This window comes from Macrobrachium nipponense, chromosome 27 (assembly GCF_015104395.2).
Source record: "Macrobrachium nipponense isolate FS-2020 chromosome 27, ASM1510439v2, whole genome shotgun sequence".
Taxonomy (NCBI): domain Eukaryota; kingdom Metazoa; phylum Arthropoda; class Malacostraca; order Decapoda; family Palaemonidae; genus Macrobrachium; species Macrobrachium nipponense.
Window position 1 is genome coordinate 15,825,514 of NC_087216.1, and position 18,446 is coordinate 15,843,959.

The 18,446-nt window shown below is 38.7% G+C and overlaps 1 protein-coding gene across 1 annotated transcript; it reads left to right on the top strand.

The window, feature by feature from the left end:
- On the top strand, positions 1-9,680 carry LOC135200858 (uncharacterized). Its single transcript, XM_064229563.1, has 2 exons — positions 1-240; positions 5,860-9,680. The coding sequence occupies exon 2, from the start codon at positions 5,862-5,864 to the stop codon at positions 6,942-6,944; it is 1,083 nt and encodes a 360-aa protein (XP_064085633.1). The 5' UTR covers positions 1-240; positions 5,860-5,861; the 3' UTR covers positions 6,945-9,680.
- The last annotated feature ends 8,766 nt before the right edge of the window (positions 9,681-18,446 follow it).

An 18,446-nucleotide genomic window follows, 5' to 3' on the forward strand; every position in this document is an offset into this window, starting at 1 on the left:
GGCGAACCTTTGCCACAAATAAAAGCCTATTAAAACAAATTTGATTTCATCGACGTCAACCATCGCATAATTTAAATTTTCGCTGGATAAATTCTAAAGCATCACGTTCGACGGAGAGAAGAAATAAAATTTCCGGCGTCTGAGGAATTCAGTAGCTACGAAAGACGGCGAAGGCGAACCCTCCTTCCCGATCCCTTCGACCGTCACAAATTACTACTGGTGTGCCTGGGATAGCAACAGGTTGGTATGGTGTTTCGTAATTGTTTAAAATTTCCTGTCGTATTCGAGCACGTAAGATTAAGTGGAAACTGCTGGGTACTTATGATTAAGTAGACTGTATTGTCATTGTCGCTTTTAACGAAACGGAAAGGTTTTATGTAGGAAAAATACGTCTATCGTAATCCTGTCCTAGTAGGAGGGCGTAGCTCTTCTTGCGTATAGCTATTTATTCATGTCTCATTACAGGATTATTTTTGTTTATTTTATCCTCAGCTAGGACTTTTAATCTGTATTTGGCAGATAGGCCTACAATATCGGCTTTTGACACGTAGGCCTAACGGGAAAACCGGTCCAGATAAAAATATACTACGAATTTTAGGCAGGCTCTGTTGGAATCTGTAAACGGTTCGATTTAAGTTTGATGCTGTGTCATGTCACCCGTAGGTAGGCATAGACGATCCGTGTTATGTCACCCGTAGGTACTAGTCACGTTACCTAGGTATCCGTATCATGTTACTCATAGGTAGGCATAGGCTATCTGTTGCATGTCACCCATATTAGGTAGGTAGGCGTAGGCGTTCCGTGTCATGTCACCCATAGGCAGGCATACCTAGACTATCATTGTCCATGTCCCCCATAGGCAGGCATAGACTACTATATCAGTGTCATGTCCCCCATAGCCTAGGTACGAGGCATAGACTGTGTCATGTCACCCATGAGTAGGCCGAAGCTATCCGTGTCAGGTCACCCATAGGTAGGCGTAGGCTATCTGTTTCTTGTCACTTATACTAGGTAGGCGTACGCTAGGCTGGCTGTCTGTGTCATGTCACTCATAGGTAGGCATACGCTACATCTATGTGTCATGTCACCCATAGGTAGGTGTAGATTATTCATGGTTCTTTGCAACATTCCTTCAGCCTGGCCAAAATTAGGGTAAACAACCGAGTGGACTATCTGTGGCCACCTTAACTGCGTTCAGACCCACCTTCAGAACAAGTACTTTAACATGTCCTGACACCGGAGATGGGCACCGGGCACGAGTCTCATGTCTCGAGGTGTTGCTCCCACGACTTGTGACTGGTGCCCATCTCCGGTGTCAGGAGGTGTTAAAGTACTTTTTCTGAAAGTGGGTCTGAACACGGTTAGGATGGCTGGAGCTAGTCCACTAGGTGGTTTATATACCCTATATACATATGTATTCCTATTACATTGTGACCTAGATTCACATTTGGGTCTCTCCTTAGTGAGACTGCAGCACATGCTTGTAGTTTGCCAGTGCCTACACTGTGGGATTGTTGTGATAGATTACCGTCTGTTGAGCACACACTGATGCACGGCTCCTGGTTATAAGTAGAAGTGTGGCCTGTACTTGAAACTCTAGGAAATTGGGATTTTTGGCATTTTTTTTAAGTACACAAATAAAAAAAAAATTATGAATTAAATGCATGATGTTTATGCATTTAATAAGTGAGTTTTGATATGTAACTTTTTTTTTTTTTTTTTTTTTTTTTTTTTATAAAAATGTATGCAGATACGGCACGTTTTTCTTGATAAAAATGTGTGTAGATATTCTTTACTATGTATGATGTTCCTGAATGGCTTTCCTGGCCCAAGGACTGGCCACATGGCCTAAATCTCATGCATGCATTTCTTGGGATGTGTGGTGGTTGCTTTTCTTAGTGTAACTGCTCAAGCTCCGTCAGGACAGACAAGTACCTTGCCTAAGGTGTATGCTGGTGAAGGGCAGTTGAAAGAATGCCTAGTCATTGACTATTATGATAATCTTTTTTAGCAAATTTACTAAAAAAAGCCACACTCTAATGCAGTGGCCAGTCATCCTCAGCATCAAGTATGCCAGGATTATCAATTGGTTACAATAGTCAACCTCACCCTGCTCACATACATGACTAGTTATGATCTCTGGACTGGATAAACCTAAGGGTGGTAGTGCTCTTAGTACACATCACATGGTGTGCTGTAGGATTACTTAAGGTTCTCTGCAGCATCCCTTTAGCCCCTAACTGCAACCTCTTTAGTTCCCCATGACTGTACCAATATTCATATGCTCTTTCTTCCATCCTATTTTCCACCCTCCCCTAACCTTTGTATTCTCAATTTACCTTTTGGTGCTGAATGACGTAATAGATGCCAGCACTTGGCATTTAGCCTAAATTTTATATTCCTTTGCAAACCTCACCGTTGGGTGAGGATCCTAAAACACCGAGTTAAAAATCTTGAACAAGGAAACCCACTCACTCCAGGCATTTCCTTTGTTTCATGCAAGATTTCGAAGAAAGCTTCATTGGTGAGGCAAAATTCTCAATGATCTCTCACAACTTATACAAACCTACAAGAGCTCACCCAGAGAAAGATATGGAAGAAGAGATAGGAAATGGGTGAACTAAACCGGCTTTAAAGAGATAGAGTGTAATCATGTCTTCTTAAAGGCAATAAGGAAGTTACTGATGCGCTCATGGGATGCCCGAGTTATTGTGAGGGCTCCGAAATACCCTGTGAGCAAGTACAGATGCCAATAGTCTGTGAATCACTTAAGTTTTTTTTTTTTTTTTTTTTTTTTTTTTTATTAATTTTACCAGCATATTGATTAAAAATTTGTCATTTTGTACACTTGTAGGAACAAATTCCAATTTGAAGAATCACATAGAAGGGTCCCAAGATGAGTTTTCTAGTGTAACATGTTTAGGTCACTGCTTCCTATCCAAGTTATATGCCCCTTAATCTTGATTCAGCAAGAACTAAAGATTGACATACTATTCTGGATTCCATATTCAGTTGAACTTATAATTTGATCATGTTGGGGAGACTGTTGTTAGTGTACTGAATTCTAAGCCACAATGCTTTGATCATCTTTTATGTATGGTGTGCCTTTGGACTTTGGAAACTTCAAATATCATGTCTGTGTTAGAAGTATGACCACTGCTCTAACAATCAGCACTTCATCTTCACAAGCTGATAGTTTCCAAGGGAGATATTTAGGTTGATATTTTACCAAGCATTTTTTTGAGGAGGATTGGCTGGAACTGGAGACCCATTGCAGTTAGTCCCTGCTTACTGATGCCTTCGGTTAACAGCGTTTCAGTATTATGGGGCTTGGCTAGTGACAATGTTAACCAGATGTTTTGGGCTAGTTAGCAGTTTATCGGCAAGGTTTATTGGCAACAATGAGCAGTTTATCGGTGCCGATAACCGGTTAATGGCTCCATTGAGCTGTTTATCAGTGTTTATGGCATCATAAACACCATTTATTACCATAATTATTGTGATGTTCCAGTTATTGTCGGAATGGAACCTCGGCCATTAACTGGGGACTGCCGATATATATATTGTCCATTTAAAAGTACTAAGAAGATATATCCAGTCATAAAGGTATCTTTATCTTTGTCCTGTATGTTTTTTTTCTCCATTTCTGAGCTTCAGTAATGATGAATAATGAAGTAGTGTATTACAGTACTATGTTGTATTATGGCTGAAGGTATCCATAAAAGCGTACAGTACATATTTATCAGGCTTGAATATGTAGGTGAAATGCTGGTTATAGTAAAAATTGGTATTATTAAGACAAAGCAGCAGTCTGAAAGTGAAACTACTATTACGCTTAGGTACTGTTCTCTTTTCAGATAAGATAGATATTCATTAGTGGTTCATTGCAAGATGACCACTAGTATTTGCTTTTTAGTAAGCATAGGTACGTAATCCTGAAAATGCTGCTAGGATAGTCAGATGGTATTGGAAAATTCAACCCTTAAATATGGCAGTATATGAAAATTTCGTGTTCTTATACCTGGTGACATTGAGTTCATATTGTGCTGTTATTGTGTAAGAGGTGCATAGGCTTGTTTAATTAGCTTGTTTAGTCTAGTTAACAATTTTAATTTGCTGCTACAGTTTGGAGCTTAACCTATAGAACAGGATGGGTTGCTATTTTAGTTTGGTTGTGTGTGGGATGGGGTGACTAGGTATGCATTTCAAAATTTTTTAGTAATTACTGATTGAAAAGTTTGTATGAGGCCAAGGTTAGTTAATGAGCTTAATGGGTTGGAAAATTGTGGAAGCTGATAATGTCCGAATCATTATTGCGCTATATATTTTCTGTTTCCCGACCATTCGTATTATTGGAATAATCGACTCTTCTAATTTTCCCATAATTTTCTAATAAAAACTGCTATAAGTATATGTATGTGATGGTAGACCTAAGCTTTGTAAAATAAAGTTAAATATGTAATAATTTGTAAGGGTATTGTTTTTGTCCAGATGTGCTTAATGCTATTCAGTAGTGTTATCTTGCAATCTGCAGTAGAATTGAGAGTATGTATGGCCTAGCAGAGACTTTTAAGCTAGTTGTATACATAGTACCGAGTACTGTCAAAACTTTCTATAAATGTATAGAGCATTGCTAATTGCCAACTTTTGTGCCAAGATGGAAAGAAATACTAGTGCCAGTGATCAAATAATATGATTACATAATTTTTTCCTCACTAAATGTTAGGCTAATGTGTCAGTCACAGATATTTCATGGTTAGTTTGGGAAGATCTCGGCAAATTCTTAAATATAGTTCAAGCTTGCTTTATTTTTGTTATGCACCACGACTTGATGGTCTCTATGCATACATAATTTATTTATCCTTTTAGCTTATGAAAATAGAATTTAAGCATAATTTCCAAATCTGCATATTTTTATACTTCCACACTTTCACTTTTGGAGAGACTGTTCCATCAGTTTTGTGGGTGAAGGTAAAATGTCTAATATGAAGTTACTAGGTGTATGATTACCTCACATTATGTTCTTGAATATATTAATTGAAATATCTTGTATGTCTGATTTATTTTCACTGGGCACAACACTTCCATCATTGTAAAACAAAATGTTATGAGTAAAAGTTGTGGACCAACAATTTTTGGTGACAACTTAGAAAATTGTGGGGGGTGATCGTGATGAATAACTCTGCTGTGGGCTGTTGGTTAAAGAGGGCTAAAGCACCATATGAAGTGGCAGGACACTGCATATTAGGTTAGAATGAATCTGGTTTTTATTTATTAATTTTTTTTTTTTTATAGGTAAAGTTTAATATTTTAAGATTAAAGGCATATAGTATACTATATTATATAGTACTGTACCGATTACTTTCATTATGCTTTGACCTCTGAGCATAATTCACAATTGCTTTGGAGCTAGTTATTTGTTAATGTGGGGAAATGTAAAAGTGAGTTGTTTACTCAAACAATTCTGGGAAAAAACTCCCAGCAGGAGATAAGCATTTTTTGAAAAATGTACGCTGTATGTAGTTGGCTAGAAGTTCATCTGTTTTTTAGGAACGACTTGTGTATGTAATGCTTTTATCTTATAAGCTTGGAATTCTATATTTGCTTGCATAAATTTTGGTTGTTATTTTGTGTGCATTTGTGGGTTGAGCTGGTAATTGGATAAGAATGCAGCTTGTGTATTCATTGTATTACCGTAATTTTGTTAACTGGTTTTAATAAAATTGAATAGAGTTAGAATGTGGTTTCATAACAATTTTAAGTTGGGTGTTAATGGATCTCATTTGCACAGGCTTCATCCTTTCCTCATTTTCTTGTGTATTTGGGCTTATTTTTTACAAGGTCCTCTCTCTCTTTCAGCAATGGCGGGAGGCGCTTGTCCATTTACGCTAACTAAGAGACTTCTTTATCATGCATTTTTGACTGGAATATTGTTAGTAGTTGTTGTTGTACAGGGTGTCCTTCTAGATGTTTACATCATTTATAGTGACCATACTATTATTGAAAATTACTTCTGGCTAGTTCCTGATTTTCTGTTGGTGTTTGGGTTTGTGGCTGCAATGGCTAGTGGTTACAAAAATAACAAAATCAAGAAAAGTGATGTTTGCCAGAATGACCATAGAGTTAAGACGGAAGAAACTGCGTCACTTCATACTAACATTCTTGGAAAACATTATTTGCCTTTTTATGTTTGGATGGTATACTCAGTTTTACTTGTAGCCAAAATTGCTGTTATCTTCAAGTCCCAAGTGCCAAACAAGCTTGAAGCTACAGATAGGCTTAGTCCACAGTTACTCAAGATAGCAATGTCTTTGACATGTATTATCTTTGCTCTTTTAGTGGAAGGACAGACTAGTCCTGACAAGCATTGTGAAAGAAATTACTACATCCAGACTCTTTCACATGGTACAGCATTTGAGATTTTAGACTCTGTTACTTTCATCGCATTGCTGATTCAGTCAGAGTCTCGTTTTGTCTTGCCTGTAAACCTTGAAAATGCAATTATATTCTTCTCATGCATAAATTTCATGTTACCAGGAATAGCTTTAGTCAAGCTGAGTCGTTGTGATTATGGGGAAAGTTCTGTTTGCATAGTAACGTCTGTCCTGTACAAATTGTGTCACCTGTGGTTTATCAATGTTACCTATTTTATTATTAGAGTACATCTGTGGGGTGGATTTTCTGTTGCGGTGTCTCCCTTTATTGTAAAAAATATTTACCATATTTTTTCCAATATGATGGACATCTGGAGAGAAACAAAGCCCCTATGGAGTATTTTTAAGGGTTTTGTAAACAAATGTAAGAGAGTACAGGATTCCTCTACTGGAGAGAGAGAAGCAACAGAAATAACTGAAGGTATTGAAATGAATGCAACTAATAGCAGTGTTGGTGACTCTGCAACAGGCAGTGACAGGTTTGAAGAGATAGATCTTAAAGTTAAGTAAAATGTGATCAACATTACTATGATATAAAGGCTGTGATAATTATTTTCTTTGAAAGATTATAGAAATGTTTTTCGGAAGTTTTTTAAACTGAATTCTTTTGGTTATCAAAATAAGTAATTTTTCCAGTGTGAAGAGGAGTACACCATTGTATGTTGTGATGTGTTGCTATGAGAATAATTTTTTTTTTAATGTAGGTGTACTGTTTATTTTTACTTTGATTTTACTATTATCATTGTGAATTCTTGCAGTTTCACATTTGGCCATTTTTAATTTTTTCCTTTGTTTTTCTTTCATGCTAAATGAAAAGTGGGAACTTTGTGACAGATAAGTATACTTGAAAAAATTTATGCTTTGAATTTACATTTTTTTTTTTTAGCTAATGCAGATACATCTTTAGCATGAACTTGCTAATCTTCTCTGAAATGTTTTGTTAAAGAAGATTGGACAGCAAATTTTAAGTGTGTTTCTTGAGTTTTCTTAGTTTATTCACATTTGATTTATCCAGAAATAATCATAGTTGAAAGTACAAAATGTTATTTGCACCAAAGCCAGTGACAAACTTTTCTAAAAAATTTGTACGAGGAAAGGGTGAGTGTTTCAGTAGATTTTGTGGTAGTAATTTTACTAATGTATATATATTCAGGAACTTCATAAAGAACTGATTTTCTTCTGTTTATTTTGAAATGTATGCTAAATTTTTCTTTTTATATAGAGTACATGAAATTTCTATTTGAATATTGATGTGTCAAAGATTTCTGTACCCCATACCTGTACGTTAAATTTCATCCCTTGATGGTCTCTTAAACAGACTAAGGATCTACAGACTTTGTCAGTGGATTCCATGTTTTCATTAATTTGCATGCAAAGTAGCTGTTTGTATTCAGGTCTGTTAGCAGCTTTGGACAGAGCTAATTACAGATAGTATGGATTTAGCAACCCCTTTGCTGTTTATATATTTGTTGAGAAAAGTAGGCAGTTTTGTTGCTAGGAAAATCTCGCCTAATTTTTACAGTACATGGAAGTACTAGAAAAAGTTAGTTTGGCTGCATGTATGTGTATATTGATATTGAATATTGAGCAAAAGAATTGGTCTCAAAATGAACCGTTGTTATATAAAAACGATTGTTTCCAGTCTGTGTAGGTGAAATTTAGAATCTCATTTAAAAACCAGTGCAGTTGTGAGGATTCAGTTATAATGTCGTCCTACTGAGGAAGCTCCCTATCTTCATTGCTATAAGTACAGTAATTCATCACAGTTAGAAATAGTTATGCTTTAGTACCAACTCTAAACTTTTTTCTAATTTAGGTGTATTGAGCTTGGTCTCCACATTGACTGATAATAGGTTTGTAGTACAATGTTATCATCATTAAATTAGCTTATTTTGTATTGTAAGATGCTTAGATTATATTGTAAGACTTAATTATTAGGACAAAGCTGCATTGTTCAGGTTGCCCATAAGATGGGTGCATTGTGATACGTGTATTTACTCAGAATTTCAAGTTAGCTTTTCTGTAGACAAGGTCAGTAATAAGAAAATCTTGATATCTCATAGTTATAAAAAGCTTGTAGTAAAAAGAAAAGCATCAATTGCTTTATGGAAATATTCCAAGTAAAACAGACACCCATAACTTGCATAAATTAGAATTATATGTGAAGCCAGTAATTAATGACCAGCAAAAGAGAGAGGTCAGCAAAAAAGTACGTAGTACGTATATGGTTACATGAAAAAAGCACACCAGTTTTTCTAAGACTCGTGTTTGAACTTGCAAACATTGCCATCAGTGGTAATATCAGAAGTTAACTTTACAGATTATTAATTGAATTAAATACGTAAATGAGAAATTTCTGGTACCATGCACTACGTTTATGGCACTACAGTAGAAAGTTGATACTGCCTTTCAATTCAGTTAATTGGCATGTGAGGAATAATGCAGATTTAAAAGTAGATTAGCTGTGATGGTTTGCCAAACAGGATCATTTCTGGCAAGTTTTAAATCCTGATAATCATTGATGGGAAAAATAAACTGCTACTTCAAGCACTTATCATTTAAAAACATAACATCCCAGTAGGCTGAATAATTGTAGAAATAACTGTATTCAAACAGGATACGACGTCTGAAGTAGAGATGTATCGGATATCTACATCCTCGGATTATGCACATTTTTTATAAATCCACATCCATCCACATTGACAATTTATTAACATCCGCATTAACATTGCAAGGAACATCTGCAGTTTGAAAAGGCAGACCCCCTGATCAGTGTTCAATACATATGTAGTTCATACTCGTACATTGTAGGTAAAAGTAGTATTTTTAATTTTTTTTATTTTTTTTATTTTGCTTTTTCATTTTATTATACAGAACACATTTACACATTGCATACAGTATATACTTTATGAGTAGCTCTGTTATAGCAGCATATTTGTTTTAGTAATTTCATGTCATTTACAGCTGTGTAATCATAAAGGCAGGGTATTGCAATGTTCATGTATTGCTGTTATTCTGTAAATTCATATGAAAGTATATACTACACACACACACATGAGTATCACTTATGTTTCTACTTTCAATTAGTACATCAAATATTATGCAGTAACACACAATTTTGAATTATGTGACAGAAAATCGTATTTAACAATTAAATAGTAGTTTGTTCATGAAACTTACCTGTCAGATATATATATAGCTGTATTTTCTGAAGTCCGACAGAAATTCAAAAACTTCCGGCACACACAGTGGTCGGCCAGGTGGTTAGTACCCATTCCTGCCGCTGGGAGGCGGGTATCAGGAACCATTCCCATTTTCTATTCATAATTTTTCTGTCGCCGGTGCTGGAAACACCTGTTTTCAGTACCTCCGTCTTAGGATTTTGGAAACTTCATGGCCGCTAAATATCCTAATTGTCTGTTGATTTATTGACTTGGATTTGTGGTTAGGCATACGCTATCTTAAATTGTTTTGAATATGATTCATTTTTGTATATCTTGAATCTAGTTAGGCTAGTTTCAGATGGGTGTTGTCTGCTAAGATAGGGTGTGGCTACTGAAAGCTTCGGTAGTTCCGCACTCGATATGCACGAGGGCTATGTGTCTTGCTTCTTTGTTGAGATTTGTCATGTAAGGAGTGTGAGACTTTGTCTAATTCCGTAAGGAAGACGTATGATTCGTATGTACGCAATTAATCAGTAAACAAAGTCAGGGTAGGCTAACCTACCTGTAGACTTTATTTTGCCTAACCCTGTAGTATGGCCTACGGGCTATAAATATGTCTCGTGAGGTAATGCCCTTTACGTTATAGATTCCATCTGTATCTTGGAATCTAAGGTGCTCGCTCTCCTATCATTGTGGTGAAGAGTGCTACTTCTGTAGTTGTTACTCCTAACCCTGTAATGTTGCCTTCGGGCCCTAAACAGTTTCTGTAGAGGGTATTGACCTTTCTCTGATACTCTATCGATTCGTAACCTAGAATCGAAAGTGCTGGCTTTGGAGAGCAAAAGTGAAGTGGCTAAGTGCAGTGACAGTGCCCTTGTGTAGTGGAGGGTGCGTCAGATCGGCCTTATTTCGCCTCTAGGCCGGGACCTCTGCTTGACTCCCAGGAACAGGGAGAGAGCATGTCGAAAGCCGAAGGAGGGTTACGAGGAACTCCCACCGATCTGACGTGCCTTCGGCAGACCTGAAGTTACTCCCAGGCTGCCAAAGTGCGTGCACGAATCCTGAAGGATTGCTTCTCGTCCTCCGAAGCGTCCTCCCTGCGCAGGGTTTGGAGCTTTCGGAAAGACTCGCTCCCTCTAAATAGAAGCTTTATAGAAGAGGACGTTTCACGTCCTCTCTCTCTCTCTCGTCATGCGTTGCAGTGAGAAGTAAGAAGGCGAACGTCGCCTGAACTCGTGTACGTCTTTCCACCGAGAAAAGGGAAAGCAAGTCATATTAGCAGGACGCTTTTTGAGCGCGGACGTCCTAGCTTTGTTGCTGTGAGAATAAGAAGGCGTTCCCTCGCCCCGCGTATTCTCACACGATCAACCCTTCACCTGAGACTGCTTCGTGCAGTCGGTTTTCTCTCCGAGATGTCTAATGCTCTTCCCTGAAGGCAGTTTCGCTTGCATTGACGCCTGTCAGGAGCGTGACGCTTTTCTGCACGCTTTTTTTTTTTTGACGCTCGGCTTGGACGGGACGTTCGGATGGACGCCAGGCGCGCGCGGGTGCACGCCAAGCGCGCACCAGTAGACGCCGAGGCCGAGCGCACGCCAGTGGACGCCGAGAGTGCTCGCTGCTCGCCAGTGGACGCCGAGCGTGCTCGCTGCTAGCCAGTGGACGCCGAGCGCGCCTGGCTGAACGTTTCTGTTGAAGTCTTCAAGCTGATTTGGGCCTAAAGATTTTTTACCTAACTTCGGTGATCCCTTCTACATCGCCTGCGAAGAATGTGAAGTAAGCAGTGCTTCGGAGGAAGCTTAAAGTGAAAGGCAACTTCGTTTTCGAAACCCAGCAAGACCACGGGTTTCGTGAATTATAGAGGTCTCTGTCAGTAATATTGCTTTTCGTAAAGTCCAGGATTGGATGGAGTTATGGAAAGCTCAAGGAAAGATCTCTTTTGCTCTACCGCAGTCAAGACTTTGCGGTAAGGCAGCTATGGGTTATGTAAAAGCTCGACGTCCTGCACGTCAGGACTCTCGGCAACGTTCAGTAGGATTCTTGCAAAGGCACTCATCAAAAGGAGGAAAGCGCAAGACAGGACTTCCTTTGCCATACTGCAATAAATTTTGATACGGGAGAGGAAGCTGGTTGGAGAGTTTCTTCCTCTTCCCAGGATAATTTTGCAAGCTTTTTAGCCCATCTGAAAGGGCTTTTCAGATGATAGATTTTGTTAGTTCCTAGTCGGGACTACGCTGCCGAATTGAACATCGTCGTTCTACCTGTCGTAAGCCGTCTCTTAACAGGATTCTTGCCCCTTCCTCGTTTGAGACGGAATCGAAAATAAAAAATGCTTCGACTTCCTGGATTACGTTGTGTCAATTCAGTGAATTTCCCCCATTGAAATATACTATCGTTTTGTCAAGTAAGGTGGGGTATCCCCTCATTGACAATTATCTCTTTGTCCCGTAAATGGGTTAGTTCTCATTGACAAACTTCTCATTAACTTTATATTGCGTAAGCGGATAAGCTCTTATTGACAAGATTCGGAAGAGCTCTCATTCATCATTCGCAGACTCGTACAAGAAATAGACTTGTAGACTACGTCAATGAACGATTATGTCCAATAACATAAGAAGCTTGAGCTGTCCGCTTCAATTCTCTTGAGTTTTGTTTATGAAACTTGCCTGTCAGATATGTATGTAGCTGTATTTCCGAATTCAGCTATAGTATATATGTCTGCCAGGTAAGTATGAAAAAACTTTATTGCAATATAATATCATATTTTGCCTTGCGTTATTTACTACTGGTTGGTTCAAGTCATATACGCTTGCTGTAGTTACCTCTTCTTCGGATGGCAACCGAGAGGTCTATTGTCTATTAATTTAAGGACATTTAATCGTTACACCCTGCAGCCTTCCAGGAGTTTCCGATTTATCTTTTACCGTTGTATGGTAGTGTTATGACGACACAAACGCATCTATATATTTAGCGTTTTCTGTTTCGCTTAAATATACCAGCTTGAGAGTCTCTTTATGCTAAAAATTACGGACCTATTTCTTCGTAGAATAGGGTAGCTGGCAACCCAGGCATAAAGTTAAGAGACGACGATCGTAAGCTGCTGCTGTCACTGTCCTCTCCGCCAGTCCAAACGAGGCAGTACCAGCTCGTTCGCTGTCATGCGCGCTAGGTTACGTCTCTCTCTCCTGCGGGATTGACTGACTAACCGTATCTCTGTGCGGGCAGTTACGTCTCTCTCTCTCTCCTGCGGATGACTGACTAACTGTATCTCTGCCCTACAATCACGGACTTTAGCTAAGATTGAGGGGATTTCTTACATGAATGAATAAACATTGCATTCGTTTTGCCTTACTATGTTCTCAGAGATATCTCTTACTCCTTTCGGTGCTCGTTACCGCACGGTATAGGACTACGAGTCTACCGCAACATTTCACTATTATATGCTCTCCTGCTTAGGCAAAGCGCAGCCTTTTTAGGGAAGTAAACATACTGTGTGAGGGAATGGATAGCTTGCTGGGGACCATTTCCTTCCTAAAGAAGTTTGTTTCCCTGAATAGACTGCAATTCAGACCTCTACAGTTTTTTCCTACCGGGAAACTGAAATTTTATTAAAGATCTAGGAATGATTCTGAACATCTCTCGGTGCGTTAAGTATCACTTGAGGTGATAGAAAGAAGGTGCCGGACATCTGGAGAGGGTTTCAGATGTCCTGGATCATAATCTGAAAGAAGTTTGAAGCAATTTCTGTCGTCCCTCCAGTCCTGGAAACGAGTTTTGGAACCAGTGGTCCATATCAACTCTGATCTTCCACAGCTCTCTCATATCTTAGGAAGTATCTTCTCTCGGTCCCTGTTCGGGTTTACGAGAAAGAGCCTATTATAACAACAGGCGTAGAATGTAACGATCCTCTAGAGGTTCGTTACAGGATTGCAAAAGTCCGTACGAATCGTCTCGATCGACGGCAGCAACTACTGACTTCCGAGTGGAATCTTTCTTTAGAAGTATGTTGAGAGTTATGGAGACTTTAGGGACGTCCTTTCATACATCTCTTCGCTATGATATGAACAGGGATGGATGTTTTAGTCCTCTTTTCCCCTTTTCAAACGCTAGGAATGTAATAAGAATGATTTATACCATCACAGGTAGCGACAATGACGCTAATCGCCCCATGTTGGCCTTCAAGATCCTAGATTCAACAGAGGTCACGCTCCTTCCAAGGACCTTTTCCGAGAGAGTCGGTCTACTTTAACACGAAAGGTACCTATAACCTCTCCGCTCTGAGTCTGACTACGTTCAGACTATCGAGATGTTGACAGCATAAGATTGCCGTCTTCCCTTTCCGTTTGAAGAATGGGATAAGCTGGCAGTCACAACTATTAAAGAATACGCAAACATATGTTGTTGACGCCTTTGGGCTCAGAGATTTGCTTCTGTCAAACACAAAGCCCTTCACAATCTTTGAGTTCTGTGGAATCTCGAAACTCGCTCACCATCTACTTTTTGTCTCACCTGTTTTCTCGGAGTCAGACACTCGTGCGAGATCAGGAGACACATAGTAGCCCTGAGTTTCTTGTTGACGAAGTCGGTTGCGTTTACACACCCCCCCCCGATGATCGTTTAACATGAGACCAGGTTGGACTGTCAGGCATTCGTCCTTCGGGACTGAATCGCCTTTTTGCTCCTCGCTCCTTTCTCCTGGCACCAGAAGCTCGAGTCAGGAGTGGCTCAGGAGTTGATTCGCTAACGACGTTGGGTTGCGTTCATACCCCAAGGTTTGCTTAGCTTGAATCGCCCAGGCAGTCCAGACACTCCAGTCCTTCAGCGAAGAATAGTGCCTTATGGTCTTCAGGGTACAGCCTTGCTGTCCTTGATGCGCTGACTGGTCAACTGGTCGTCACCTGACTTAGTACAGACGGACTGACTGTGCATGTCCAGATCGAAGCTTTCAATATGGAACTTAGACATAGTCTGAAGTTCTTGATGTCAAAGCATTCGAACATCTCCTACCTGTTAACTTCTTGCACGTGATCAGGAAGGCCTTTTTCTAACCACCCTAGATACGACAAAGAGGGTTAGTGAGGTTTTCAGCCATCGTCAGAAGTTTTGGCATTAGAGAACACAAGGCGGTGCGTTCTCTAAGCCTTCCGTTGTGGCCTAAGAATGGAAACCCGTCTTGTTCTTGGGCCAGGAGCTTGGAATCAAGGATGGCACAAGTTATTGGGCAGGAGCCAGAGAGAGTCCTGTGCCCTGTCAGGTCTCTCAAGTTTTATCTACATAAAACTCAAGAAAGTCGAAGTCGTACGGACAATCTGCAGTGTTCCGAAAAGACCAGACTTGCCCATATCGAAGAACACCCTGGCTTTATTGTTAAGGAGTTCTTTCAAAAAAGCTCCTTCATTGTGTTGGCACAAAGATTTGAAATCTTTTGATTTGAATGCTCACGAGGTGAGGGCGCGGCCTCGGAAGCATTTCAACAGAGCATGGCACTCAGCAACATCCTGAGTACCATGTTTTAGCGAAGCAACTCTGTGTTCAATTCACACTCCCTGCGAGATGTGAAGATGGCATATGAGATCTGCTGCTCGCTAGGGCCATACGTGTCTGCAGACACAATCTTGGGGGCAAGTAGTACCACTCATCCTATCCTGTAGAAAATGGTTAGGAAGAGCTCTTAATTTAGTAGTTGAGTCGCCGACAACGGTGACTTCTTAACTCTTAAGCCTTAGTTAACACACCTTAACTTTGGCTAGGTTGGTCAGGTGGTGATATATATTTTTATATATATATTTATTTTACTTCTTAGCCCTCATGGTATGGTCAATATGGTCTAGTCACGTCGTGGTCTCGCCCCTGTTGACAGATCATCTGGAGTGCACCAGCTATATAGGTCTCTACCTCGCTGGCAACTCGAGTAGCACAAGCAGACTTACGTGGCAATAACCACAAAGCCAGCAATGCTAACAGGTGGAACCAAGATGTAAATCATCTGCATGCATTTGTTTCCCAAAATCCTTCTATTCTGTCCCTTCCCACCTCCAACGGTGGGATTCAGCTATATATATATATCTGACAGGTAAGTTTCATGAACAAAATGATATTGTTATGATACAATAAAGTTTGTTCATACTTACCTGGCAGATATATATAATTAAGTACCCACCCACCTCCCCTCAGGGGGACAGTGGAAATAAAAATTATGAATAGAAAATGGGAATGGTTCCTGATACCCGCCTCCCAGCGGCGGGAATGGGTACTAACCACCTGGCCGACCACTGTGTGTGCCGGAAGTTTTTTTGAATTTTCTGTCGGACTTCAGAAAATACAGCTTTATATATATATCTGCCAGGTAAGTATGAACAAACTTTATTGTATCATAACAATATCATATCTAAATTATTTCGATTTACAAAGTATCTGAATCCGCAAAGGTATGGTCATTAAATATCTGCAAATTTAAAAGATTGATATCCACATCCACAAATTTCAAAAAATTGATATCCACATCCGCAAATCCCATTTTCAGACATCTTGGTACATCTCTAGTCTGAAGCTCATAGACTGTAATCTCAGTTGGCGGGTTAGTGTCATCAAGTGCACTCAACTTGGTGTGCTTCAGGCATTACCAAATGGTGTTTACAGCATCCCTTTGGCTCCTAACTGCATCCACTTTTTAGCCTTTGACTTTACTGCCATTCCCAATTTTTTTTTTCTTCGGTCTCGCTGTCCAACACCTTTTAGTGTTCCATCTTACTGCAGTGTTTGATTTCATACTAGAATATGTATGTGTAATTAGAGAAGCCATTAAAATTATTGAAAATACTTATACCATCGTAGAAAATAGTAATTTTTAGTGACTAGAAGAGCTAGACTACAATACCATCGTAGAAAATTGTAATTTTTAGTGACTAGAAGAGCTAGACTACAAATCCTTCAGAATCATAAACCATAAAAATACCTTTGTAGTACATCAAATAAATTTTCACTTCACAAATTATATAAAAATGTAGGAATCTGGGAATAAAGCCCCTAAAGCTGCAACTACTAGACTAGGTCACTCATGTTATATGTATTCCTATTAGTGATTTTATAACATATCTAAAACCTATTATAATAAAATTGGCAGTGTAATATGGAACAATGAACATGTTAGTAACAGATTGTAAGATTAAACCCAGTCTATTTGAATTTGGAATTCATTGTATCAAAATGACAAACATCCAATAGATTTTGATGTCTGATGAATAGCCCCTTGATACACTAGTAGTTGAAAATTTTGTGTTGATGTCTAAATTGTGATTGACAGTGATGCTGAGATTGGGCAACAAATAACTGGGGAGAAATTTTGTCAGTAGTAGTATCTCCATTTTCAGTTAATCTTCAAGAGCTGGGTTAAAAAAAAATGCAACATCCCAGGCCAACTTTGAGATCAGCGAATTTAAAAAAAAAATAAATAAATAAAAATCAGTGGAAAGGAAGATAAGCAAATGCACATGATGTAAGAAAAACATTATAAAAAAATTCTTCGTACCTTCAGTGAGAAGTTGAAAAAGACTAGTATTTACTATCCGTTGTGGGGTCTCTTACAAGATATTCATAAATTTTACCAAGTTATACATGTTTTTTCTGATTTTATTTTGTAAAATTATAATTACAGCTCACAAAATATCAAAGTAGATAAGAACTAAAATCAATAACAAATTCTGAATATATTTGTTTTGAACTATTTACGTAAATTTACCAAGATCGAAGATACAGTAACTTTTTTGGATTACATATATTTTTCCTGTATTTCTCTGCAAAATTACAATTACGTATATATAAACTGGTAAACTCATAAAAGATAAGAACTACAACCAACAGCAACCTTTGGGTATATTTTTGAGCAAATATATAAAAAGATTTCATGGGAGAGAGAGAGAGAATAGAAAAATCTTTTTTCAGCTATAATGTACTTCTTCAACTTTATTTCTAGGATTGCATTTATCACGCTCTCTTACTCCCTCTTTACACCATCCTAAGTGCTGAATTCTCAAAAGTGCCCCACTGCTTTGTTTGGCAGCCCAAATTTACTAATTCAGTGAGTTAAGTTGTAGCTCTAAATGCCATTTCTGTAATATAGACAGCTTTATGAACAATACCAAGATTTTTCAGTTTATAAAATGTCAGGTATTTTCAAGTACTACTGTCATAAACATGTCCAATGTGGAGGCTAGCAACGTAAATTATTAAAATGGGAGAAGAGGTATTTGTCATGTAAGAATTCAAGGGCAATTGCTAAACTAGTATGTATGGTGGCGATGGGTTTCAGTGAACAACCAGCTATTGTTTATGAGACTGCCAATTAAAATTGATGACAGATTAGCAAGAGATGTAACTAGGACAAGGATAAAGAAATATTCTAGGCAACTGTGGATGAGGTGGTTTTATCAGGAATTTGTTGTTTTTGTGGGTTTGCTGGGCATTGCACTGGACTGAATCAGTGGAGGGTTCCTGTAGAAGCAAAGGTGCCATGAAGACCCACACACAACCACTGGAGTGATTAATGAAAATAAGTGGTAGTAGCCTTTCCCATCATTCAAATGGTTGAAAAGTTCTTGATGCTTATTGTTGTCATTCAGGAGCTTTTTCTGTTAGATTTTATGAAATGAGTGTGCAAACTTAAATTTTTGTTTTTCCCAGAAGGAATGAATCATAAAAATTAGGTGATAAAGCCAAGCATATGGCAATTGAGCATAAAGGCTATTACATGTGTAAGCCATCTGTGCATGATGACTGAATAGGGGAGTTTGGACAGCAAGATTAAAGTTCTAAAATATAAATGAGTTGAAGTAAAGGCTCTAAAGGTGAAACA

Excerpts from the sequence above, each read along its gene's own strand:
- LOC135200858 (XM_064229563.1), top strand. The coding sequence starts at position 5,862 with ATGGCGGGAGGCGCTTGTCCATTTACGCTAACTAAGAGACTTCTTTAT.